The sequence below is a fragment of the Sinocyclocheilus anshuiensis genome, unplaced genomic scaffold (assembly GCF_001515605.1).
Source record: "Sinocyclocheilus anshuiensis isolate Anshui unplaced genomic scaffold, SAMN03320099.WGS_v1.1 scaffold2218, whole genome shotgun sequence".
Taxonomy (NCBI): Eukaryota; Metazoa; Chordata; class Actinopteri; order Cypriniformes; family Cyprinidae; genus Sinocyclocheilus; species Sinocyclocheilus anshuiensis.
In genome coordinates, this window is record NW_015558568.1 from 314,754 (window position 1) to 341,204 (window position 26,451).

At 35.9% G+C, this 26,451-nt stretch overlaps 3 protein-coding genes and 1 pseudogene across 4 annotated transcripts in view; 3 read left to right on the plus strand and 1 right to left on the minus strand.

The window, feature by feature from the left end:
* The window catches only part of LOC107679507 (dolichyl-diphosphooligosaccharide--protein glycosyltransferase subunit STT3A-like), an 8,670-nt gene extending 2,860 nt beyond the window's left edge, over positions 1–5,810 (plus strand). Inside the window, exons 7-15 of the mRNA XM_016475074.1 lie at positions 397–578; positions 2,342–2,433; positions 2,536–2,691; positions 2,775–2,963; positions 3,063–3,179; positions 3,279–3,381; positions 3,513–3,701; positions 5,238–5,353; positions 5,446–5,810. Coding sequence (XP_016330560.1) covers positions 397–578; positions 2,342–2,433; positions 2,536–2,691; positions 2,775–2,963; positions 3,063–3,179; positions 3,279–3,381; positions 3,513–3,701; positions 5,238–5,353; positions 5,446–5,484 — 1,183 coding nt within the window. The 3' untranslated portion in view covers positions 5,485–5,810. The remainder of the gene's footprint in view (positions 1–396; positions 579–2,341; positions 2,434–2,535; positions 2,692–2,774; positions 2,964–3,062; positions 3,180–3,278; positions 3,382–3,512; positions 3,702–5,237; positions 5,354–5,445) is intronic.
* A 1,246-nt stretch (positions 5,811–7,056) lies between these two features.
* Positions 7,057–12,420, plus strand: LOC107679508 (FAD-dependent oxidoreductase domain-containing protein 1-like). Its single transcript, XM_016475075.1, is given in 12 exon segments — positions 7,057–7,072; positions 7,144–7,364; positions 8,523–8,633; positions 8,871–8,989; positions 9,175–9,269; positions 9,350–9,375; positions 9,377–9,452; positions 9,592–9,668; positions 9,787–9,947; positions 10,843–10,972; positions 11,075–11,179; positions 11,381–12,420. Coding segments are annotated over 12 exon segments (1,392 nt in total). The 3' UTR covers positions 11,636–12,420.
* Positions 12,421–13,920: 1,500 nt separating this feature from the next.
* LOC107679525 (cryptochrome-2-like) lies at positions 13,921–17,652 on the minus strand (annotated as a pseudogene).
* Positions 17,653–17,794: 142 nt separating this feature from the next.
* Positions 17,795–23,804, plus strand: LOC107679526 (ATP-sensitive inward rectifier potassium channel 1-like). 2 transcript variants are annotated; one of them, XM_016475103.1, is made up of 3 exons: positions 17,795–17,965; positions 19,045–19,195; positions 22,339–23,804. In XM_016475103.1, exon 3 carries the CDS (start codon positions 22,346–22,348, stop codon positions 23,483–23,485), a length of 1,140 nt encoding a protein of 379 aa, XP_016330589.1. In that variant the 5' UTR covers positions 17,795–17,965; positions 19,045–19,195; positions 22,339–22,345; the 3' UTR covers positions 23,486–23,804. The 2 variants fall into 2 exon arrangements, with proteins under 2 accessions (XP_016330589.1, XP_016330590.1); XM_016475104.1 differs by lacking the exons at positions 17,795–17,965; positions 19,045–19,195 and adding an exon at positions 21,638–21,694.
* Positions 23,805–26,451: the final 2,647 nt, after the last annotated feature.

The window sequence follows — 26,451 nt, forward strand, 5'->3', positions numbered from 1 at the left end:
ACGCAGGCAGTGCGCTGCATGAGACAAAAAAGTAGCATAGCCGCTCTTTAGTGTAGATGCATGTTGATTTTATCAGACGATGCCGCGATTATAAATGAGAGTGACTCCTGGTTAACATGCATTAAAAGGGGTCGTGTTTAGTCACTATTTAGTGTGGTATTTTTTGACAATATTCACTCATCATGACAGTAAAATAGGGCATTCTAAGTCAATATACTGCAGTATTTCCTCTCTCAATCAGTAGAAATATGGTTAACACCCGGTCATGCATGAAAAAAAAAATACCGTCATGTACCGTGAAACTGGTATAATTTTGAAAAATACCGTGATATAAATTTTTGGTCATACCGCCCAGCACTAATTTAAATATAATTTTTTTTAATTATTTCTAAATAGTTTGTTTTTGTATTGGCTTATGCTAGGGAAAATTTCACCTTGGACTGGCCGTTTTTACTCTCTGCTGGATCCATCGTACGCCAAGAACAACATCCCCATCATCGCCTCCGTGTCTGAGCACCAGCCCACCACCTGGTCCTCCTACTACTTTGACCTGCAGCTTCTGGTCTTCATGTTTCCAGGTACAGCACCTTCCTGTGCTCGTTTTTTTCTTTAAACCATCAGATCGATGTTGTTATTGTGAACTAAATCTAAAACTGTGGAGTCTTTTCACATTTCTCAGGCTCTCTGAAGCGAAAGTCATCATACTAGGATACATTTCTATAGTGGTGAAAGGAAACTACATATAGATTTTTTGTGTTCCCTTTTGCCCTAATAGCAAAAGAAAAAAATGACAATAACGTTTCTGTGACTTTCTAAAAGAGGAAAAAATATCGAGAGATTGATTACATTATTCAAAAGAGTGAAAGATGTCAAATTTGCTGTCAGTTCCTCGACCTTTGTATTAGAAACACTCATGCAGCAGCATGAACTAGTTTTAGATCATTTATATTTACATTTAATCATTTAGCAGACGCTTTTATCCAAAGCGACTTACAATAGAAGCAATCAGACCAAACAAGAGGGCAACAGTATACAAGTACTGTAACAAGTCTCTGTACTCAGTACACATAGCAAGGTTTATTCACCCTTCATGCATTTTTTTAATTAAATAAATTAGAAAAAAATTAATATAATAGAATATGTATGGGCTAGTATTAATTGGTCAGGTGCTGACGAAAAAGATGTGTCTTTAGAAGTTTTTTGAAAATGGCTAAAGTCTCAGCTGCTCAAATTGGGATAGGCAGGTCATTCCACTAGCTGGGAACAGTCCAGTAAAAGGTCTGTGAGTGATTTTGTGCCTCTTTGGGATTGCACCACGAGGCGTCATTCACTTGCAGAACACAAGCTTCTGGAGGGCGCACAAGTCTGAGCTAGTGAGTCTAGGTATATTGGTGAAGAGCCAGAGGTTATCTTGTAGGCAAACATCAGCACCTTGAATTTGATTGGCAGCTATCACTCTCGCTGCTGGGTTCTGGATCAGTTGCAGAGGCTTGATAGTACATGCCGGAAGGCCCACCAAGAGAGCATTACAATAGTCCAGTCTGGAGAGAACAAGAGCTTGAACAAGGAGTTGTATGGCCGGCTCTGATAGGAAGGGTCTAATCTTCCTAATGTTTTATAAGGCAAATCTGCAGGACCGGGCCGTTATAGCAATATGGTCTGTGAAACAATACCTGATCATCAAACACAACTCCAATGTTCCTTGCTGTCCTAGAAGGAGTTATTGTTGACAAGCCTAGCTGTATAGAGAAGTTGTGATGAAGTGCTGGGTTGACAGAGACAACGAGCAGTTTTGTCTTAGCAAGGTTGAGTTGAAGGTGATGGTCCTTTATCCAGCTAGAAATGTCTGTCAGACAGACATTTAATGCTAAGGTAAGAAAGCACAAAGTATAGTGTTATAAAATTTAAAAACGTTAAAATATAAAAAATGTTGCTAGATTTACAACGTTGATAACTTGTGGAAAAGCATCATCACAGTCTGTGGAAAAAGCTCCATTAAAAATAGTTTTTGTTAATTGAAATGAAGCAAATATAAAATTATAATATTAGATAAATGAAAATTAGAAATATCAACTTGGAAACTAAATGAAATGCAATAAGTTTACGTTGAAGTACTAAAATTACTAAAACTGAAAAAACAAAAAACAAATTCAAGCTAAAAACTAATTAAAATGACAAGCATATAACAAAATCGCTAAAACTTAAACTAAAATAAAATTGAAAACTGAAAATATAAAAATAAAGCAAATTCAAAATATTAATAAATACTATAATAGTATATAAATAATGCTAAAATAATCTGCATCTGATGTGTTAAATCAGTAATCTCTTGTTTCTCCAGTTGGCCTTTATTACTGCTTTAACAACCTCTCCGATGCCACGATTTTCATCATCATGTATGGCGTCACCAGCATGTACTTCTCAGCTGTGATGGTAAAACACTTTTACTTTATATTAGCCAAGATTTGAAGTCAGTTTATTAGCATTTCTTTTAACAAAGGAAGCTCTGACCCTAGTTTTATCTGTTCTGCTCAGGTGCGTCTCATGTTAGTCTTGGCTCCCGTCATGTGCATCCTGTCAGGCATTGGCGTTTCTCAGGTCCTCACCACCTACATGAAGAACCTGGATGTCAGCCGACCGGACAAGAAGTCCAAAAAGCAGCAGGACTCCACTTACCCAATCAAAAATGAGGTACGATCAATGCTCTTGATCTTTCTTAGCTTTCCTTACGTGATTGGTTCACTCAGTGATGCTCTGCTCTGATTGGTCCGTAGGTGGCAAGTGGGATGATTCTGGTCATGGCGTTTTTCCTCATCACATACACCTTCCACTCCACCTGGGTGACCAGTGAGGCGTACTCCTCCCCGTCTATTGTGCTCTCCGCCCGTGGTGGTGATGGCAGCCGCATCATCTTCGATGACTTCAGAGAGGCATATTACTGGCTCAGACACAACACACCAGAGGTCAGTGAGATCCGTCATGCTGTTGACCCTCATAAACGTCCTGCTTCTTTTGATTCCAAACATTTTTGCTCATCTCATATTGCTTTTGTGTGTGTACAGGATGCTAAAGTCATGTCGTGGTGGGATTATGGGTATCAAATAACAGCGATGGCCAATCGAACGATTCTGGTTGACAACAACACTTGGAATAACACTCACATCTCCAGAGTGGGTCAGGTGAGGATGTTGTTTTATATAGTTTAAACTACAAAAATATAGTTTTACGGTTTACAGTTTTTATACTTTGGACATTTATAAAAAAAATTTTCTTTGCAGGCTATGGCCTCCACTGAGGAGAAAGCCTATGAGATTATGCGAGAACTGGATGTTAGTTACGTCCTGGTGATCTTTGGTGGACTGACAGGATATTCATCTGATGGTACGGGCTCGGATTCATTTTGACCCACGGAAACGGCTTTGTGGTTCTTAATGTTTGAATTGTAGAATCTGGATTGGATGAAACCTAAATAACATGTAAAAATTAGTATGTTTAAGTTTTTGTTTGTGTAGACATTAATAAGTTCCTGTGGATGGTCCGTATCGGGGGCAGCACGGACACAGGGAGGCACATAAAGGAACATGACTACTACACGCCCACCGGAGAGTTCCGCGTGGACCGCGAGGGGTCCCCCGTCCTGCTCAATTGCCTCATGTACAAGATGTGCTATTATCGCTTCGGCCAGGTTTACACTGAAGCCAGTAAGTGTGTGTGTGTGTGTTTTTTTTAATATACAGTGGGTACGGAAAGTATTCAGACCCCCTTCAATTTTTCACTCTTTGTTATATTGCAGCCATTTGCTAAAATCATTTAAGTTAATTTTTTTTCCTCATTAATGTACACACAGCACCCCATATTGACAGAAAAACACAGAATTGTTGACATTTTTGCAGATTTATTAAAAAAGAAAAACTGAAATATCACATGGTCCTAAGTATTCAGACCCTTTGCTGTGACACTCATATATTTAACTCAGGTGCTGTCCATTTCTTCTGATCATCCTTGAGATGGTTCTACACCTTCATTTGAGTCCAGCTGTGTTTGATTATACTGATTGGACTTGATTAGGAAATATACATACATACATCCATACATTGTAGTATTAATTCATGTTTTCGATAAGCTTTTATTGATATTTTTTTAGTTTTGATTATAATATTTTTTGTAATTTTGTTGTGCTTTTATTTATTGTTATTTTATTTCTATTTAGTTTTAGTTAATAACAACACAATTAATTAGTACTATTTTATTGAATATTTAATATTTTTAGTGAATATTTTATTATTATTATTTTCATAACTGACATTATGGAAGTAAAATGAGTTGCAAATGCTGTTTCATGTTGACTTTGACAAAAGTTGACAAAAAATTCTTAAAGGGTTAGTTCACCCAAAAATGAAAATTAGCCTGTGTTTTACCCGCTGTCGAGGCATCCTAGGTGTATATGACATTTTTTTCTTTCAGACGAATCCAGTTGTATTAAGGCTATTCCAAGCTCTATCATATCACACAAGATGTCAAATAAATGTATTTATTTTTTAAAAAATTTTCATTAGAAAAATATCCATATTTCAAACGTAATAAACACTTTTCTCTCACTTCCGGTTTCTGTCATACGCGGAAGCCGTTCCGGGTGGATGACGTAGTACGTCGGCATTGCGTGATAAGTGACGAAGAAAAATGTCGAAGGATTTCGATATAAACCAAGAGGAGACTGGTTTTCCTTTGCTAAAGTAAGGAAACTTTGCTTCCTGTGCTCCTATAAACAAACTCGCGAGACTGGCATATCTCATAGGCGCGTGCGCTGCGCATACGTGCTGCGTCATCCGCCAGAACGGCTTCCACGTACGACAGTCAACAGAAGTAAGAGAAAAGTGTTTATTATGTTTGAAATATGGATATTTTTTTCTTATGAAAACGCATGGATTCGCTACAGGAGGCCTTTATTCAATCCCCGGAGCTGTGTGAGGCACGTTTAATATGGATGCGCGCGCTTTATTTGACGACTTGTGGACTGTTCAACTGCAACACCCGCTGACTGCAATGATAAGAGCTTGGAATAGCCAGGACAATTTTTTATATAACTCCGATATGATTCGTCTGAAAGAAGAACCTAGGATGCTTCGAGGGTGAGTAAAACACAAGCTAATTTTCATTTTTGGGTGAACTAACCCTTTAAGAAATGAGTGATGACTAGAATTAAACTCTGCATTTACTTTTTTTTTTTACTTTTCCAGAGCGTCCTCCTGGTTACGACAGAGTTCGTAATGCTGAGATTGGCAACAAGGACTTTGAGCTGGATGTGCTGGAGGAAGCGTATACTACAGAGCACTGGCTCGTCAGGATATACAAGGTACATCTTAACTCACCTGTGCATCTTTAACCACTACGGTCCTTCTAAACCATCTGAACTTCCACTGATGATCTCCTGCTTTACCTCCACAGGTCAAAGACCTTGACAACCGTGGCCTCTCAAGAACGTAAAACCCAGAAACTCAAAATCCCACCCCCCTCTTCTGAACACACAGCACCGAACATCTGCGGGCCCCATCCCATGATCTGAGGAGAAAGCGTGTAGATTTTTTATACTTTTGTTGTAATTGCTGAAAGAGATTTTCTTTTCTTACCTTTGTTTTCTTGGTTTGTTTTTTTTAAATTTGATTGTGAAATGTGATGTTTACTGGGGCCAGAAGGTGTCAAATTATCACCTGAAAAGGTGAGAATAATGTTCATAAGTCATTTCTGCAATCAGCTGGCCAGATAACTGTTTGATTTGTCTTTAATGGGTGAATAAAGGAGTGAATGGGATTAAATTGATCACTGTCTTTATTTTTAATCATTAAAATCAAATGCATGCCGAAGTTGGAGTCAAGACCAGGCCCACTAAGATCTAGATCCTCAAGAGACCTTGACTTGTTAGTCCAAAAATCAAGCTGCCCATTTTAATGAACTGAAAAAGAACATATTTTTTTTCCATACATAAATTTTAAAAAGTAATTTTATTCTGTACTTATCTCTCAGCAGTGTCAACGAACAAGCAATTTAGATGTTAGAGAGATTTCTCCTATTTATTTATTTACCTACGTACTTACGTTATAATAATTAAAATGCATATTACACTGATTTTCCAAGTGAAAATTATTGCAATCTTGTATACATGTACTAATGAAACTACAGCTGTGGGCTGGTCTTGGTGTGGCGTCATTGTGAGCATGGCATGCGCACTCGGCCAAATGAGTTTACGCTCGATTTATTGAGCGGCGTGTCACTGAGAAAGGTGATTGGAGTGTCTTGTTACGCCTACATGACTGTCCGACGACAATAGCAATGTGGCACAAGCTGTTCACCTCCGTCCCTGCTTTCAGAGCCCTGGTAGCTCCTTGTCGGAGCTTTAGCAGCAACAGGTGAGATGATTCACTTAAAATAATTTATGCATCCGTACGTTTATATTAATATGAGAGGCGTTAAACGTCCAGTGTACTGTAGTCATGCGTGCCATCCCAATATTCTTGTATTTCTAATCCTACTATGATAAAATGGTTAGTTTATTAATATTAATTTGGTCATACTGGCGTTGAGTTGTAAACTTCCTTGGAGCGCCGTCACGTAATGTAATCAATATTAATGAGCGAAGCCTTTCTTGAAGTAACTGTTCATTCGCCAACTGCGTAACGACCAGTTGAACTAATTAATATTCATGAGTTGAGTATTGCTTTCGCTATAGTAGGATTTGTAAATTCGCATCCTGCATAACAAATATTATACATGTATAATAGTAATTCAGACTAGTTCAAAATTGTAATCAAAGCTAAATATATTTATAGTTACAATAGATGAATAAAAATGATAATTTGTATTCACTTTTATTACATTTAGTTCCTGAATAATCCTAGTCAGTTTGTTTTTTTTTTGCTTTTTAGGGGTAGAATATAATTACCAAATAAAATAGTAAAAGTGTTTTCTTCCTATATTTAGATATTTAGAATGAGAAATTTACCACAAACTAGCATTACATTAATAATAAAACTCCTTATCTAACAAAATTACAAACACAATATGGTTTCAAGAAAATGTAGGTAATTATAAAACTGGCTCCTGCCAATAAAACATATACTCCCATCTGTCATATGTAACTCGTTACAGATCTGGACGCTCAGCTCCGGGCGTTTCGGGACAAAGCGGCCAGAGCGATGCCTGGCAGTGACTGGAGCCCGATTGAGTTGACCCCTGGCCTGCCTCCGGAGAGGGCTGATGTGGTGATTGTGGGAGGGGGAGTCATAGGATGGTCCATCGCATACTGGCTGAAGAGGAAGGAGTGAGTGAGGGATAGTCTGAGAGTGCTGGTGGCGGAGAAAGACCCTACTGTGAGTTTATTCAAGGGCACTTGGGAGCGTGTCTCAAAAACTAGTGAGCATGCTACAAAGGTGATGCTTAGTTTGGCGGCTCACTAAGTTTTGAGACACAATGTCTGCTATATAGTATACTGTGGAATGCTAATAATCATGTACTGATCATGTTTTTTCAGTTCACCCACAAAAAGGAAAAACTTTTTATCATGTCTTTCTACTCCCACCAGGCATCATATCAGTGTCTCAGAGAAACAATTAAATGTTTTCAAATAAAATTACAAGTGGATGTCTGAATGAATTTAATTCAATTTGAAAGATTTCATTTGGGTTTCAAATACTTATGATGAATATCAGAATGAATAAGCAAAATGACCCTAGTATAATAATGATCATTATGGTAACACAATCCTCAGTTAGTTCAGAAAAATGCACAGAAATCATTAATTTATATATATATATGCAAGAACATTTATTTGATTGTCCCCTTTTTCCTGCATCATAATTTTTTTATACAATGAACCCAAATTAGATTTTCAATGTAATCCCTGTTCATTCAAATGAAACCCTGCAACAAACCTTGGAGGAGAGAAAAAATCCTGCTTCCCTGTGAACACTCTGCAAAAAGACTTTTATTTTTTCTTAAATTTTTTAATTAAACATGACTTCTTCTTTTGTGTTCCATGAAAGTTAGTCATACAGGTTTCAGAAGACTTGAGGGAGAGTAAATGATCTTGTTTTTTTTTGGTGAACTATCCATTTAATCGTTAATATATTAAAATCATGACACCAAATAAAGCATTGCACAAATATATAACAATATAATTAATGTGTAACTAAATTATATATTAACTAATTATTTCTATCTATCTATCTATCTATCTATCTATCTATCTATCTATCTATCTATCTATCTATCTATCTATCTCTCTCTCTCTCTCTCTCTCTCTCTCTATATATAAATCATTACACCAAATAAAAGCATTGTGCAAATATATAATAATGTAAATAATATATAAATAATTTGTTTTTGGTGACAATTTTAAGATTCATTAATCAGAGTTTGTGCACTGTGTGATGCAGGTATGACAGGAAAATGCTTTGACATTTTGTAAGATTTTAATGCTAATAAATAAAAGGTAATTACAAAACATTTTTATGTTCCTCTTTCTACAGTATTCCCAGGCGTCGACTGTGCTGTCATGTGGTGGAATTCGGCAGCAGTTCTCCTTGAAAGAAAACAGCCTGCTGTCACTGTTTTCAGCTCATTTCATGAAGAACATTAATGTAATATCTTTTATATTGCACTATTAAAAGCTTCCTGAAATATTGTTCCCGTTACAAATGCACTGTAAAACATAAATTGTGACGTGAAGTCTAAGTATCAGCTAATTTCTGGAGACTTTAAATATTTAGTTGTAAAAGATGCTAAATGTGCTTCAGGATCAATTGGGCTGGTCTAGAGTTTCAGAATACTAATAAATGTTTGTAAATGTGTATTTCTGTCGTGTTGTAATGCCTCAGAATCATCTCTGGGTGGTAAATGAAGACCCCGTTGATCTGCAGTTTCATCATTCAGGATATCTCTTCCTCGCCAGTGAAAAATCAGCTCATATTATGGAGGAAAACTACAGAACTCAAAGGTAACAGGAAAAGTTGGTTTACCAGACACAGATTATATACAAATTTCTTTCAACTATATTAGGCGTATTTATTATCAGGATATTAAAACGACTTTGTGTTAACTCAACCTTTAATATTATTTGATAAACAGACTCGCAATACAAAGTTAAAGATCAATAAAACATGTTTTTGATTTTATTTGTAGATATGCAGGGGCGAAGGTCGCCCTCCTGTCACCATCCCAGCTGAAGGAGAGATTCCCCTGGATGAACACGGAGGGGGTCGCTCTGGCTTCTCTTGGTTGGTGACCATTTTCACAATCTTTGATACATCTCACATCTGAAGTTCATTACTGAGTGACATATTTATTCCTCACTAAGGACTAGAGAACGAGGGCTGGTTTGACCCCCTGGTGTCTCCTGAATGCTCTCAGACAGAAGGCTGTGTCTATGGGAGTCTGTCAGTGCTTTGGAGAGGTCACAGGTCAGGATTAACAACTACAATATTTTAAAGTTTGTCAAATTATTACACAATGTCCTACATTTGGTACTTTTTTTTATTTTTTCAACATTGTGTTCTTACTTTCGAAACAGAACTCATGTTGATTCTCTTGAATTTTTAGGATTTAAATGTGCCACAAATTTGGCAGAAACTACAGATGGAGAGGTTCTTAATGTCAAAAGGATAAAATATGTTAATGTATGTTTATATGCCTTCTCAAAACAGAACACACCAGATGTACAACACACCGTTTCATAGGTGTTCTAAAGTTCAAGTGCTCTAAAAGCATAACAGATAGATGTGGTGTGATTTTTAGGTGCGGATGCCCAACAGTCTGGAGTATCAGCCCGTGGAATATGCCATTGTGGTAAATGCGGCAGCTGCAAACTCAGGAAAGATCGCCGCCATGCTAGGCATCGGATTAGGTCCAAAAGAATCTTTGTCTGATTTTCCATTACCCGTGGAGCCCAGAAAGAGGTCAAGACTCATGATTGTTCACATCTTGTGACACTGTGTGGTAAACAGTGGTCATCCTGTAATTTGAAATGGTTTCTTACCTACTTGGATGAATAAACAGTGCCAAATATTCTAAAATAAAGAATATTATAAATATAATTTAATTTAAGAATTAATTAAATTTTATGCTATTGAAATATAATTTTATAATATTTAAATACCATTAGAATTCAATACAAAATTAAATATTTAATTTTAATTTAAATGAATGAGCAGTGCCAAATACTCTAAAATAACTTGCATTTATTATTATATAATGTAATATATTATTATTATTATTATTAAGTATAATTAGTTTTTAAAATAAAGCAATGAGCCCCAAGAAGCCGTGGTTTACCACGGCTTCACGGGGCTTATTGTTTTTATAAAACGGTTATTCCATATACAGGTGCATCTCAATAAATTAGAATGTCGTGGAAAAGTTCATTTATTTCAGTAATTCAACTCAAATTGTGAAACTCGTGTATTAAATAAATTCAATGCACACAGACTGAAGTAGTTTAAGTCTTTGGTTCTTTTAATTGTGATGATTTTGGCTCACATTTAACAAAAACCTCAACAAATTAGAATACTTCATAAGACGAATCAAGGACCGGAACTATCCGTTTTATAAAAATAAATGTTATTATAAGTAATTTATTAATTAAATCCATCCATCCATTTTCCTTATCCACTGTAGGCTTGTGGGAACGCTGAAGCCGGTTATTTATTAAATATTGTTAAAAAATAATTAAATATCATTAGTATTTCATGTAGGATTTTGTATTTAATTTTTAATTTAAATAATTAAATTGTCATTATGTTTAATTATAAAACTGTGGAGTCTCACTAACTGCATCATTCATATCTCCTCCAGGTTTGTTTATGTGGTACATTGTCCTGATGGACCAGGGTTGGATACTCCATTTCTGATTGACTATTCAGGGGTTTACTGCAGACGAGAGGGACTGGGAGGAACTTACATCACGGGAATGTCGCCAGAGGAGGTATGGGCACGTTTTGAGCCGATCTCAAATGGATTAGTTTTATTCTCTGCATGAATTTATCCATTTGTTCATTCATTCTTATATTTTTTCTACCTTGTGCAGACAGAAGAACCAGACATCAGTAACCTTGATGTAGACCATGAGTTCTTTCAAGAGAAGGTCTGGCATCGTCTGGCCCACCGTATTCCTGCATTTGAGCAACTGATGGTAAAATTCATAATATAGAATTGTTATTCATGTTATCCACTGTACGAAGGGGAGTTTTCTTAAGCTTTCTTTAAAATCATGGGACTAATTTAACAGTTTCTAATGCCATTATATGGGTTTGTTTGTGTCTTCTTTAAATTCTACCACTCAGTTTTTTTTTTCCAAATGAAGCACTCTGCTCTTATGGCCCATCTTTGTCAGGTTTCAAGTGCATGGGCTGGATTGTACGACTACAACACCTTTGATCAGAATGGCATTACTGGACTGCACCCTCTTGTGCCCAACATGTTCTTTGCCACGGGCTTCAGTAGTCACGGTCTACAGCAGTCTCCTGCGAACGGACTCGCTGTGGCTGAACTTATTCTGGACGGAGGCTATAAGACCATCGACCTCAGTGCTTTTGACCTTAAACGGATCCTCCTGCAGGAGCCCATGCTAGAGAGAAACATTGTGTGAGGAGCACAAAAACATAGAGGGAAGGTGTATGTGTCCTCAGGACGGAGCCACTTGACATGAACGTTAAAATAAGGACATCATGGTCCAGACAGAACTCTCACTTGAACAATGGAATCCAATTTTCAGGAGGATGCATTCAGTTTGGTAACAAAATGTAAGGAAGCTCAGATTATTAAGGCATGAAAGAGAAGAGTGATCAATGCTGCTGGATTCAACAAAACATACTGTACAAGAAATGTATGGTAGAGATCAGGAAATTCAGATGCACATTTTGTTAATTTGTAATTGCATATATTTCAATATGCATATGAAACAGATCATGATATATCCTATTTTTCTAATGTTTTTCTAAGGATTATTAGGGGCCGAGCAGAAATGGTGCGAGGACCCTCTTGGAATTGCACTGTTTATTATTAGAGCCCAAGCCACTAGGGGCGCAGGGCCCTATTGTTCTTCTAAGGATTGTTATTTATTTATTTATTCTAAGTTTTTTGGGGTTTTGGGGCCTTTAAAATGCTCAAAAACTCTTGAAACTTTGCACATATGTTGGAATCTGCGGCCGTCAGGGCCGGACAGAGTTTCACATGGGGGTGGTGGGGGGTTCACAGGGCGGCCCGTGGCACAGACTTTAAAAAAGCCATTTTCGAGGGGCTCTGTAGCACACACCGTTTGACCTAATCACCAAAATTCATTCACATCTAGATCTCATCAGCCCGTACAACTTTCGTGCTGACAGACAGTAAGTCGGCTATTCAAGGTTTTGTGAAAAGTGCATGCAAATGCTTATAGACCATTAAAATAATTGTAAAAAATCCTTATAGATCATAAGAAGTTTTGGTAACACTTTCCATGAACAATATATTTTTACAGCATGTATTAATGTTTTTAATGTTAGTTAATAAAAATGTTCATGTTAATTCACAGTGCATTAACTAATGTTGACAGATACAACTTTAAATTGTATTAATGTATTAGTAGGTTTTTAACTTAATATCAACTAACATTAATAAATGCTATATAATTATTATTCATGTTAACTAATATAGTTAATGTAAAGTTTTATATATTGTTCTCTTTGTGTGTGTGTTTCACACTCTTGATGTTATAGTGTAACCCTTTCATTGCTGTGACCCTTAAATCCAGACTGTAAAGGGTTACTTTAAATGCATGTGCCCGCTGTGCACCGTTTTCCTGATGCCATCGGGGTGGCGGTTGCACTGATGGCTTGGGCCCGTCTTCACTGCTTGCAGCTATATTCATTTTTTATTATTACTTTTTAAAATTCCTTTTCTGGATTGTCATTTTCATACTGTTTCAGAAATGAACACCAAAAATAATCATAAACTTTAAAAGTTTGTCCCCAAATCAGACCTTATGGACTGAATTTTATAAATCTGTACATCTTTAAATGTGTGTTAATATGAATACACATGCATATTGTGGAAAAAGACAATTTTTTTTTATTTTTTTTTTACAAAAAATACAAATACAAATAATTGTTGTATTAATTTTCTTTAAAAAAAACCAAACAAAACAACTTAGTGATCCCAAACTTTTACACACACACACACACACACGTATAATGAATAAATGATATGTAACTTAAAGTTATGTAGAAAATCGCAAATTACATGCATCCAAAAATTTTTTTTTTACAAAAAATACAAATACAAATAATTGTTGTATTAATTTTCTTTAAAAAAACCAAACAAAACAACTTAGTGATCCCAAACTTTTACACACACACACACACACACGTATATGATGAATAAATGATATGTAACTTAAAGTTATGTAGAAAATCGCAAATTACATGCATCCAAAAAGCTGCTGAGATTTAAAAGTGCTCTATTCAGCTTTTGCCCTTTAAAGGGGTCATATGATGCGATTTTAAGTTTTCCTTTCTCTTTGGAGTGTTACAAGCTGTTCGAGCACACCTTGCTTTTCAGATCGATGAGCTCGTTTCAGAAAGGCGGAGCATAGAGGAGAAACAATAATGTACAGTATGTGGAAAATAATGTGTTTTTTTAACCTTAAACCACATAAACATTTCATTACACTAAATACACAAAATAATGTTTTTTTTTTTAGCAACGTCATATGACCCCTTTAAAATGAACAGGTTACTTTACTGCAAAAAATGATAGCTAAACAATCTCAGCTAACCACTAATTCAAAATTATACTGTATCTTAAACACGCATGTATCAAAGTTATAGAGTATAAAAAGTATTAAAAAAAATGATTGACCCATAGCGGAACACAGTATAAAAATATTTAGGAGAGAGACCAACTTTATCTCTTCGATTTCTTCTCAAACATATCCAGGATAGATGTCGCTTTGCGTTTTACACCTGGACAAAGATAAAGTAAAAAAAAAAGTCAGTTCAGCAGAAGAGAATATATAATTTTCCATTTGTATATATAAATAATATTAATATTTATAGGTCTAAATAATTACCTTTAGTGATGGTGTTGTCCTCTGGAGAGCGCTTTGCATATACTGCTTTCATTCTCTGAATATTATTTTTATGGACAACCTCATGCTCCACAATAGGACGAGGGTAATCTTTTCCCACAATGCACCCTGCTCTCTCCTGAATGTTCAGAGGAGCTTTCCAGGGTTCATAGATGTACTCGGCAGGGAATTTCCTCAGCACTGGAAGGTATTTCCTGCAAGACAAGCAGCATCAGCATTTGTAAGTACTTGTTTCACAGATCACTTGTTTCACTTTTATACTGGAACAGAATTTAAAAACAAACTAACTTAATGTAATCCCCATATTTGTCGGTTTTCTTTCCAAAGGCGATAGGAGAGTAAACCCTGAAGTACTGATGGAAGAACGCGCTGGCTGAGAGCCACTGCCAGTTTCCTGCATTTAGCGACCAATCAGCATCCAGCAGCAGCTCCTCAAACACCTTCAGATGACCGTGAGCAGAAACACAGCTGGCCAATGATTATATCTCTGATCTGTCTGTAACATAGCAGGTAAATGGGCGAAACACAAACCTTTTGGCCCTCCTCCCAGCTTATCCACAAGTCTCCTCGGGTCAGGAAACAGGCGACCGCATGCCGAGCCAGATGATGGATCCAGCCCTCTTGACGTAATTGTGTCATGATGGCGTCAATGAACGGGAATCCGGTCCGAGCCTGAATTCACACATGCACGTCTTCTGTATTTTTTGCAATTTTAATACATTCAAAAAAATGTTAAACAAACTTACTTTACCTCCCTCCACGCAGCCAGGTGCTCGGGATTGTTGTCCCAGTCCACTTGCACACAGTGAGGGTTGCCCTCCATTCTGTTGAAGTTTGGGATCCCGACAGCAGTCGTGTAGAAGAACTCTCTCCACAACAACTGGCCATGCAAGGAAACTGGAGGTTCAGAGTGCTTCTTCTGCAAGAGACACCACACTTTCAGCCACACCAGGATCTTGAACTGTGGCTCAAGTAATGTGTAAGACATCTGACGTACCCCTCTATACACATCTGTGAGCCTCCACCAGAAGGTGCGTGCAGACAATCAGCCGAATCGGACATATGGGCTCAGGACGGTGGTGCTGGGGCTCAAGGAGTTGGGGGACGTTTGTGGTTTTTCAAACTTGCACACCCATGCCTGCAAAAAGACAAAATCAATCTTTTCTGGTAAAGAATAATGATTATATTGTTATAGATTTTTCAAAATTAATATTTGCTTGTGCTTAAACATTAAATTTTTGATGCAAAAATGGTCTATATAAAAAATGTCTATATAAAATATACAGCATGTATTGGAAGTATATATATTGCATCCATAGTAATGCATTTCATGATGTATTATGATCACCACAATTAAAATGTATTATTTATTTATAATAAAATGTATACATTTATTTATATGTATTTAAGTATGCAGCCTATTCTATTAAAATCTGATTAATTTTCACTTTGAAAATGTTGTTGCTACCATATTTTTTATATGATTATTCTTAATAATATCTGTCATTTATGTACACACTACATTAATACACTTATTATATTTAATATATATTTATACATTTATATTTAAAATATATTTTTATCATTTATTTGTAACATTAGTTTATCCTTTGTTGGCACTCTTAAATTAAATAAAATGAACATAAAAATTTAATATATAAACACATTTTATTGGACTGTTTTAATGCAAGTAGAAAACTATACATATATATATATATATATATATATATATATAGTCTAAAGGTCAAATTTACAGTTTGATAAAAACAAATAATTTTGACTATTCCTTATTTTTTTTATATGTCAGGCTTTATAGGGTTTATATATTTATATTTATATATAATGCACAGACGTGTTGGGGCATGTACCGTTCTCTGCATGTGCTCATCCAGTCTGCGCAGAGCTTGTTCACCCCCTGGGAACAGATCTGGTCCTAAGGATGATACATCCAGTCCAAGATCTTCAAGAGTTGGAATCCCAAACTCCTCTTCGTGGTCCTCAGAAAATGGAGTGGACACACCTTCCAGAGAAAGAGGCATTACTGAAGAGAGAAAACCCAGCAACAGTCTCTTCTCATTTAGCATGATGTCCAAAAAGATACCTTTCAGGTCCTCTTTGGTTGGAGCAAGAACAGGTTTTTTTGGAGGACCGATGGCCTTCACCACACTCTAGAAGCGAACGTAAGTCATGGGAGGCTTGCAGTTGTTCTTGTCAATAATCCTGTTTGAAAATCCAGGTGAGTATTTTCTGTGTAAATATAAAATTTGATTTACAAATTATAGCACATTACCTGTCAATGTTGTAGAGAGTGTGAGAAATCTTTGGAATAACTTCCACACCATATTCCTTGGCCAACTTCATGACCTCCTTGTCTCTACTCTGACTGTACGGCTCTGTATCAACCTCGAAAGTCAACCGGGTGATCTTCCATTTCTCAAAGAGCTTTGGAAGGACCTCTGTGGGCGGCCCACTGACAACAAACAGCCTAGAGGCAAAGAACATGTTGCATGAGGGAAAAAAATACAGTATCTGTCTACAGTTGACTCAAACCTCAACCTTTTTTTCCATCCTTACCTGGAGTTGAGTTTCTTCAGACTGTAGTCCAGGTCTCTGAGAGCTTCTATCAGAAATCTCCATCGATTATTGGCGATGCGAGTGTTGTTGGGGTACCAGGGGTCCAGCAGGAACAGGGGGTAGATGTGTCTACAGTCTTCCAGGGCAGCGAGCAGAGTGGGATTGTCATGCAAACGCAGCCCCTTGCGGAACCAGTGAATGGAGTTATGGCTCATGGTCACTTTTGGGATGTGCACACCTCCACATGGGTAGACAGATAAAAGGGAAATATTAGTACTTTTACACAAAGTCCAACTACACAAATGTGTTTTCGCTGGCAGGGGTTTTGTATGTTGGTGGCAAAACTGACTTAAATAGAAACCATTTTCACACTAATAATATAAATAATTCTGTACTTTTTTGCTCGATATTTTATTACAATTTCCTTTTTTGCAGTTTTATTTTTTTTCAAAATAGTTTTAAACAGTTTAAACTTATCTTTGAATAAAAAAAAAACATATCTATCTCAAATTAGTATCCATAATTTCTCAAATTAGTTTCTATAATTTTCACTTCAAAATAATCACACTTGTTTTTCAATTTATTGTAAAAATAATTCACTTAAAAGGCGATTCCAGTTTTCAACTGTACATTAATATAGTTAGTATTAATGGTAATTCATAAATTGAATATTCTGCATTGCAGCATAAGAATAATAGCTTATTAGGAATTAAAATTGACTTTTATACATTAAAATTAACTTGAGTCTAATGTGCCTCATTTTGTTGATTGTTGTTGTTGTGCAATCAATTCTCTGCAATCAAATACACACATTCTAATATAGTAGTGCACTATAACTAAACACTAAATACTCTATAGCTAGCCTATTTTAATCAAGGAAATAATTATCAGTACTTTCGAGTTTTCTGAATACGTGAGGTCTGTCTTGCGTTTTGTAACAATTTCCCTAACGTTACAAAAGATGTGCCGTTCAGCCAATCAGAGACTGTTTATATTCTACGTCACGTCCACGCTAACCAACCAGGATGCAGTCGGCGAGACATGCGTAGGGGTTTCTTTTTTTCCCCTGTGTTTTTGTTTGGTGAATTCTGATTGGTTGCTGTTCAGCGGGCTGAATCATGGCGGAAAGCGAGAACGAGAGAGCTGCAAAAAGACTGAAACCTGATGCGGAGGATGATTGCGGAGACGCGGGAGAGCTTATCATCCGACAGCCCGGTCTCGGACTTCGAAATCACCCGAATTCTGCGCGACTGTGTGCGGATCTTCATTCACGGGAAGGTGCGTGTGCAGGAGAGAGGAGTAATCACTCTTGGAAATCACTAACTACCATTTAATTTACTTTAAATGACTAACTACCATAACTTTTGTTTTGTTTTGTTTCGTTTCTAGTAAGTAAACCAATAGTGACTACTATATATTCCACTTACAATTCATTAGATACTGGCATTTAAATTAAATTTAAATTAGACAGCAGTGTGACTAGTACTTATTCATTCAATTTTAGTACTTATTTCTCTGTTACTACCTGTTTTTATACAGTCTATGGTTACTACTAATCCAGTAGTGGCAGTTACTGTAGCAATATTACTGGTAACAAACTGTGGCCGAAATATTTGAAACCGTTCACTTACAACTACTATGTATTCCGGTTGTTACTGTGTAAACTATTACACTTTTACTAGCAAGTATTGGGTAATAGTAGTTATGTCTAAGTTACTAGTATCCATTCCAAATTTTCTAGTACTTATTTGTTAAATACTAGTTGTCTTTTGTTAAAGACGCTAAGCCAATGGCTTATTATAGTCGTAACATTTTGATGTTTTATAGCTTTTATTTGAAAACTTTTAATATGCAATTTGTCAGAATGACTGCTATAGTTAAACATTTTATGTCAGCACTTTAAAGTAAGGTCCTACCATTTAATGTTAGTAAATGCATTAACAAACATTACATAACAATGAACAATACTTTTATCTTTGTTAACATCAGTTAATAAAAAATACAACTATTCATTGTTAGTTCATGTTAGCTCAGGTCCATTAAATAATATTAAAAGATACAACTTTTGATTTTAAGAATGTATTCATAAATGTTGAAATAAACTAATTAACATTTAATAAATGCTTTAGAAAGATATTTCATTGCTAGTTCATGTTAACTAATGAAGTTAACAAAAATTACCAAATGGAACCTTATTGTAAAGAGTTATTTATTTATTTTACTTTTATTAATGCTAGTAAGATTACCTACTAGTAATTAAAAGTTAGTACTATTAACATAACAAAAATATACTAGTCAGTTTAAAGGAATACATTTTACAGTAACCTGCAGTCGCTGAGTTATGTTCTGTTTCCTAGGTGAAGGATCAAGATGCTGTTGTGATCCTGGAGAAAACTCCCATCAGACAGGACACGCTGTCTGAGTTACTGAAGAGCAGTCAACTCAAACTGGAGATGAAGAATGATGTGTACAGCACATACCAGCTGCAGGCACTTGCACACCTGAACGGTAGGATCACAACACAAGACAACGTGTTTTCACCAGCCTCTGTCTGTCTATCGTGTTTGTTAACATGTACAAGAAGAGTGGCTTTGCTTGTACTACCATGCTTTATATGGTTTAATATCGTACACATTTAGTATCCTGATACTGCATGGTATTACCTTATGATACCATCACTGTACAATTTGTTATATATACACTACTGTTCACAAGTTTGGGGTCGATACGATTTTTAAAATGTTTTCGAATGAAGTCTCTTAAGCTCACCAAAGTTGCATTTATTTGATAAAAAATACAGTAAAAAGAGTAATATGATGAAATATTACTACAAGTTAAAATAACTGCTTTGTATTTTAAAACATTTTATAATATTATTTATTCCTGTGATGCAAAGCTGAATTTTCAGCAATCATTTTTCCAGGCTTCAGTGTCACATGATCCTTCAGAAATCATTCTAATATGCTAATTTGCTGCTCAATTAACATTTTCAGTATTGAAATATTGAAAACAGTTGCTGCTTAATATACAGTAATATACAAATAAAATTGATCTGAAATATTATTTGATTTCCATTTGCCATTTGATATATATATATATAATTATGGACTCATATTTTGTCCAGAAGCAACAATTTAAAGTTAAAACGCCTTGATGGATTTGTTTCTTACAAACATACAGCTTTTCGCTTCACATCTTGGATGGCCTGAGGGTTGAGTACATTTTTAGTTTTGGGTTAACTACATCTTTTAAGCTTCACATTCAGATTGACCTACTTGATTCATATTGAGATGATTTATAAGTTAGAGACTCTGTCATCTTTGTGTTTTTCCTCTAATGCATTTGAAGCATGCCATAAATCCCTTTGAGAAGGGCCTTAGCAATGGTACTGGTACAATTATAACTAATTGCTTTCTTTCCTTAAGGGTTTTGTTGCATGGCCACTGCTAATTTCAGTGTTGTCACTATAACTAAATCACTCATGTGCTCCCACTCATGTGGCTTCAGTTCCTTGTTACATGTTCATTAATTACAAGTAATTACCAGGTCTTATTACTTATCTGCTGTGATATGTTTGGCAGCAGGATTGAATATTTAGACAGAAAATTCCAGAGAAGAATGTGAAAGTCCTTAAGAGATTTTAAACAATGAGAACAATTACATAATTATGCCACACAAGTGCTGCTGTCAAATAGAGCCACTCCATCTCCATATCACTGTGCTCTGCTCTCCAGTTCAGAACAATGCGTTTTGTAATTTTTTAAAAAACAAAACAAAAAAAAAAAGTATGGACTTACTGAGCACATTAAATGGGAACATAATGTAATGGGAGTGTAATGAGAACGAATGTTATATTTATGCATTATGTTGAAGTTAAATGTGATGGAACTTGACTGTTACCAAGTTGGGAACTTTTCTGGCCACCAACCAGTGGTCTGGTGAAATTTTTTTTAGCAGGTTTTCAGAAGCTAGTAGATGTTTTCACATGCCATTTTTTAGTTTTTCTATTGAACAGTGTATAAAAGTTTAAAACTAATTTTTACAGTGTCTGAAAGTTTAAAGTTAATAGTGAAAATGTGTCTTTTGGAATTTGTTATATTAATTTTGTGGTTTTTAAAATATATTAATTTTTTAAAAATATATTAATTATATTATTATCATTCTTTATCACAAATGAAATAGACGCAATGGAAATCTGACATTTTGTGCAATGTTTACATGTTGAATGCCAAGAAACTGGCATTTTCAGATTCCTGAAACTTTTTTTCTGGTTTTAAATTAGATTTCCATTTTGGTCTCCAACATTTGGATATACGTGTGATAAGTGGTATTTGTGTAGCGTGTTAGTAGCGTCTCTACCTGAGTAGCTCTGTGTGTTTGACTGTGGTATTTTGAATTATGTGCCAATTAATTTTTGATTGTAATTAAATTTGTTTTAGTAAACTTGAGTTTAATTTAATTTGTTCAGATTAACGCTAAGTAGGCAAAGAACATCCTGTGTGTTTTCCATTTCTCAGCTTTCTTCTGTAAATTCCCTGCAGTGTGGCTTTTGTTTACATTTAGAACTTTAACTAAAGTCTTAAACTTTTGAATCCTATGATTCACTTGACAAAAGCATAAAGATGTAAAAGCATAAAGAGGGTGTCAACCAGAACATTGAGGTTCCCTGATTGCTGAGGAGAATCTGAAGAGGAATTTGGATAACTAGAACATTGACCCTCAATGCAAACCCATCCCGTATGCTATAATGGTGTCTCTTTAATTAGCTTTCGTGTGGTTTGCAGTAGTTGATTGGTGAGCGAACACTACAGCTGATGTGAGGTTAGTTTTGGAGCCATTTTCTAAGCTGTCTTTGCTTTATGGTGTGTAAACTCTGGCATGTGCCTGGGATTAGGACATTTCATTGAGGATTTTAGCAGCACCCTGATGGTTCTATGCTCAGAAAGAGAGCTTCATGGCCTGAACTTCAAAAAGCACTTTGTTTGCTGGGACGTTTTCAGTTTGCAGGTATGAGGCAAATACTTTCACATTTGTGGGTGACAAAGAAAGCAATCGGTGCTTTACTGGTGTGGTTTGTTGTGTTTGAGTGGATTATGAGCTGCAGTAAATGCAGTATTTATCTATTCTTGCCTACAGAGGTTTGGGTTTGTAAGCAACTTATGAATTTTAACGTGCTTTTCTTACAGAAGAAAAATAAATTTTCTGAGCTTTACTTCTAATTTGTAAGGCATCAAATTATTATTGCTGTATTATGAATTATTAAGAGGAGACCATTTTTTAAAAATGTGTTTTTAGCTTAAAACATTATAATATTTAATTGTCTTTTATATGTTTGTATATATCAGTTAGAGGGCCCTATAAATAGTTTCAGCTATTAAAAATGATTTAGTTTGTATATTAGTATCTAAATATGTATTTACAAATATATATGTATGTAAATTTAATATAATATTATTAACTGTCTATTAACAATTGTTTAAATTATTACAATTATTTAGTTTATTATTAAAGTTGATGATAAAGATTCTAAATACATGTGTATTTAATGTGTATGCGTGTGTGTAGTATTTGTGTATATATAAATGTGTATATAAAATGAGTCTCTCTCTCTCGATATATATATGATAGACGTATTTCTGTTTTTCTACTAGCTGAAAGATGTTCCAGTTCATACGGAAACAGATTCACAATCACCTTGTGGAGCGGAAAATTAGGAGAACTCGTTTTGTTACCAAGGACGGCCACTGCAACATTAAATTTGGGACTGCTGAATATCACAACCATTTTGCTTTCCTTATGGACTTCTGGACTACATTTGTTGAGATTCACTGGTGTTTTGTAATTGTTTTATTTGCCGCTGCCTTCACGGGAAGCTGGTTCATTTTTGGTTTGCTCTGGTATTCTCTTGCAAAAAATAACGGAGACTTAGAAGTTCTACAGAACTCTGCTGAATCCCAGCGGATGAAGTGTATAGAGAACATTAACAGTCTCACGACCGCCTTCTTGTACTCTTTAGAGACCCAGACGACTATTGGCTATGGCGGTCGGGCTCTCACGGGTCACTGTACGGGCACAGTCGCCCTGTTGATCATCCAGTCCCTCATTGGCGCCATCATAAACTGCTTTATGTGTGGACTCATTTTAGCAAAGATCTCTCTCCCGAAGAGAAGAGCAAAGACTGTAACCTTCAGCGAAACAGCAGTCATTTGTCTTTGGGAGGGGAATCTGTGCCTCCAGATACGAGTGGCCAACCTACGAAAAACTCTTCTTATTGGCAGCCACATTTATGGAAAGCTTCTCCGGACCACCATCACTCCAGAGGGGGAGACCATCATACTGGATCAGGTGAATATTGACTTTTTGGTGGATGCTGGGAAGGACAACCTGTTCTTTGTTTGTCCACTTACCCTGTACCACGTGATCGACAAATCCAGTCAGTTTTCCGAAATGGCTGCAGACACTCTTCAGCAGCAGGACTTTGAGCTGGTGGTCTTCCTGGATGGGACGGCTGAATCCACCAGCTTGTCCTGCCAAGTACGAACTTCCTACCTTCCGCGGGAGATCAAGTGGGGTTACAGCTTCCTGCCAGTCATCTCTCGCACCAAAGGTGGGAAATACCGTGTCGACCTGTCCAACTTTTCCAAAACGGAGCCTGCGGTGACCCCGCACTGTGCTTACTGTTTCCACAACGAACATAACAAGGAGTTCATTCTCCACCAACATGTACGTGAAGGCATTGATAATCTGGGATTTGATGTTATTGACCTTCAAGACTCTGTTGATGTATTAGAAGGGTGATTAAACAGTTTGCTGCAGCAGCGACTGTGGTGGCATTTTGTACTGTGAAAGTTAGAAGCCACATAAAAGTGGAGAGGGGAAGAGGGGACTCGCTATAGTTATGTTCCCTGACAGACACATTGGCTGTGTTCCAAAACCTAGTGAGCTGCCTGTGTAGACAGATTTAAGGCATCATACAGTATGTGCTTCTGACACAAAACCTGTTCCAAAAGGTAGCAATTGTGAAAACAATTTACCTTGTTTTGATCAAATTGTAATATCTATTGAAAAGAAGACAACCTTCTCAGTGGAAAAATCCATCCAAGATAGTGGATGAAGTGGGAGAATTTAGTGATTTAAATATATGATATATATGAAAAATATATTATTAAAATTTCTAATGTTTCTGAAAGAAGTTTCTTGTGCTCACCAAGGCTGTATTTATTTGATAAAAAAAAAAATCAGGAAAAAAATGTATTATGAAATATTATCACATTTTAAAATTACTGTTTCTATTTCAATATGTTTAAAAATATTTTATTCCTGTGATGGAAAAGTTGAATTTTCAGCAGCCATTACCTCAGTTTAGTGTGACATGATCCTTCAGAAATCATTCTAGTATGCTGATTTACTGCTCAAGAAACGATTCTTATTATTATCAATGTTAAAACAGTTGTGCGGTTCAATATTTTTGTGCAAACAGTAATACATATTTTATCAGGATACTTTGATGAATAGAAAGTTCAAAAGAACAGCATTTATTTCAAATAGAAATCTCTTGTAATGTTATAAATGTCTTTATTGTCACTTTTGATCAGTTTAATGCATTCTTGTTTAAAAATATTATTTAAAAAACAAAAAAGTCTTACTGACTGGTAATATGTATATATTCATCATTAACTTGATGGAAAACTATGGAGTACCATTTGCATGATGCACAAACTTGCTGGCTATAAAGTTGACAGAGAGGCTCCACCCACCTGTGGGTGAAACCAAACCCCAGTTACCATAGTAACCTGTTCGGTTCTAGGGGGAAAATGAAGACGAATGCTGTAGACATGCACAATTTCAGATGTGTGATTTCACATGCTTTTTATATCTCGTCAATAGTTGATTTTAATCACAACAATCTTCTTTTAACACCATTTTATTCAATAGACTAGGACATAAATATCAGTTCTGGATTTCCCCCCTTCTTTTAAACTGCACAAAACCACAAATAGATTTTTTCTGAATTATATATTTTTAGCCGATCTATGGGATATTTTTTATTTTGTTTCCCCCATACTAACCCATAACTTCAGTGTAAAACTCTTTAAAACCCCAGAGAGCTTTCCAAATCATCACTTATGAGATTTCTGTAGAATGCTACCTTTGTAGACATCAGTGCAGCTCAGAAGGCTTTGGAATAGAGCCAATATTTGCATATCTGTGTAATCTTACCGTTTTTCATTCGGTTTCATAAAGATCTAACTTCTAACAGAATCGCTGGAGAACAGTTTGGGGAACTCCATTAGAACAAGGTCTTTAAGTGCTCTTTGATTCTAGACACTGACAAGAAACGCCTGCTGAGTGTTCAACGGAGGATTAGAGCACAAGCCAAATTAGATTGAGGTGAAGCATAAGAGGAGTAAGTGGAACCCAGTTCCCCCTACCCCAACATATGTTACTAAATAATTCATATAATATTATTAATGTTTTGAAGCATTAACATAATTCAGGACCAGAGAGAGTCCTTCATGTCATAAACATTACAAGCAATTTCACACAACTTTGAGAGTAGATGCGATGTGAGAATTTATTAGATTTTTCTAATTGCCTTGTAAACATTTTGCTGTGCAGATTAAAAAGGACTGACCTATAAAAGACTCATTCACTCGGAACTGAGCGGCTTTTAGAAGGTCATAACATTTTAGAGGGTCTGGAAAGGTTTGATTCTGCATGAATGTCTACATTTTTATTCACTAATAGGCGAGTAATTTCAACATCATAAACAGTAAAGCTTCCTTTAATTAAATGTTGAAGTCTTTTATCCCGGCAATGGCAATGAATTTGCAGTTGCTTTGAAATTGGGGCTTTCAGGGGGTTGATATTTCTGCCTTGCAGCATTCTGAAAATCTGACCAGAGAACCTAGCAGTAGTTTAAGTTATGTCTAATAAAAAACTCATGCTTTACATAATATGCACATGGCAAACAAATAGCATAATGCAGGCCTACACTCTTAAAAATAACGGTGCTTCAAAAGGTTCTTCAAGCGATGCCATAGAAGAACCATTTTTGGTTCCACAAAGAACCATTCAGTCAAAGGTTCTTTAAAGAACCATCTCTTTCTTACCTTTTTATAATCTGAAGAACCTTCTTTCGCCACAAAGAACCTTTTGTGAAACAGAAAGGTTCTTCAGATGTTAAAGGTTCTTTATGGAACCATTTAGACAAAAAGGTTCTTCTATGGCATCGTGAAGCACCTTTATTTTTAAGAGTGTACCATCAGATAATAATAGCCGTGTTAAAACATGGATAACTATCCAAACAGGTAAAAACATGGGTCGAACAATGGCTTTTCACACTGCGCTTAACCCTGGGTTATTGTCGTTCTAAAGCCTGCTTTTAATCCCAGGTAGAGAAACATTTCACACTTGTCATTTAGAAGCAGAGTCAGCACCGTCTTTTACCTGGGGTTATGAAATCTAGCTCTTGCGGACTAGTGCAGAGATCTGTAGAACAAGTATAGGTTACAGAATGAAATGAAATATGCAAACACTAGCCATGAAGAATTCTATGCTAGTTCATTCAGTAGCCTACTGTAGTTCAATTTTCACAAAGTCATGCTAAAAACATTCATAAGAGCACTACAAAGTTATCATAAATATAGCAATGATTATTATTGAAAACTATAACAGTAATATGTTGCATGAATAATAAACAACTGATACAATTATCCACCCCTAACCTAGTAAAGTATTGACAAATTTTGATGCAATAAATA

Coding starts and splice junctions, on each gene's coding strand:
- LOC107679526 (XM_016475103.1), top strand. CDS start 22,346: ATGTTCCAGTTCATACGGAAACAGATTCACAATCACCTTGTGGAGCGG.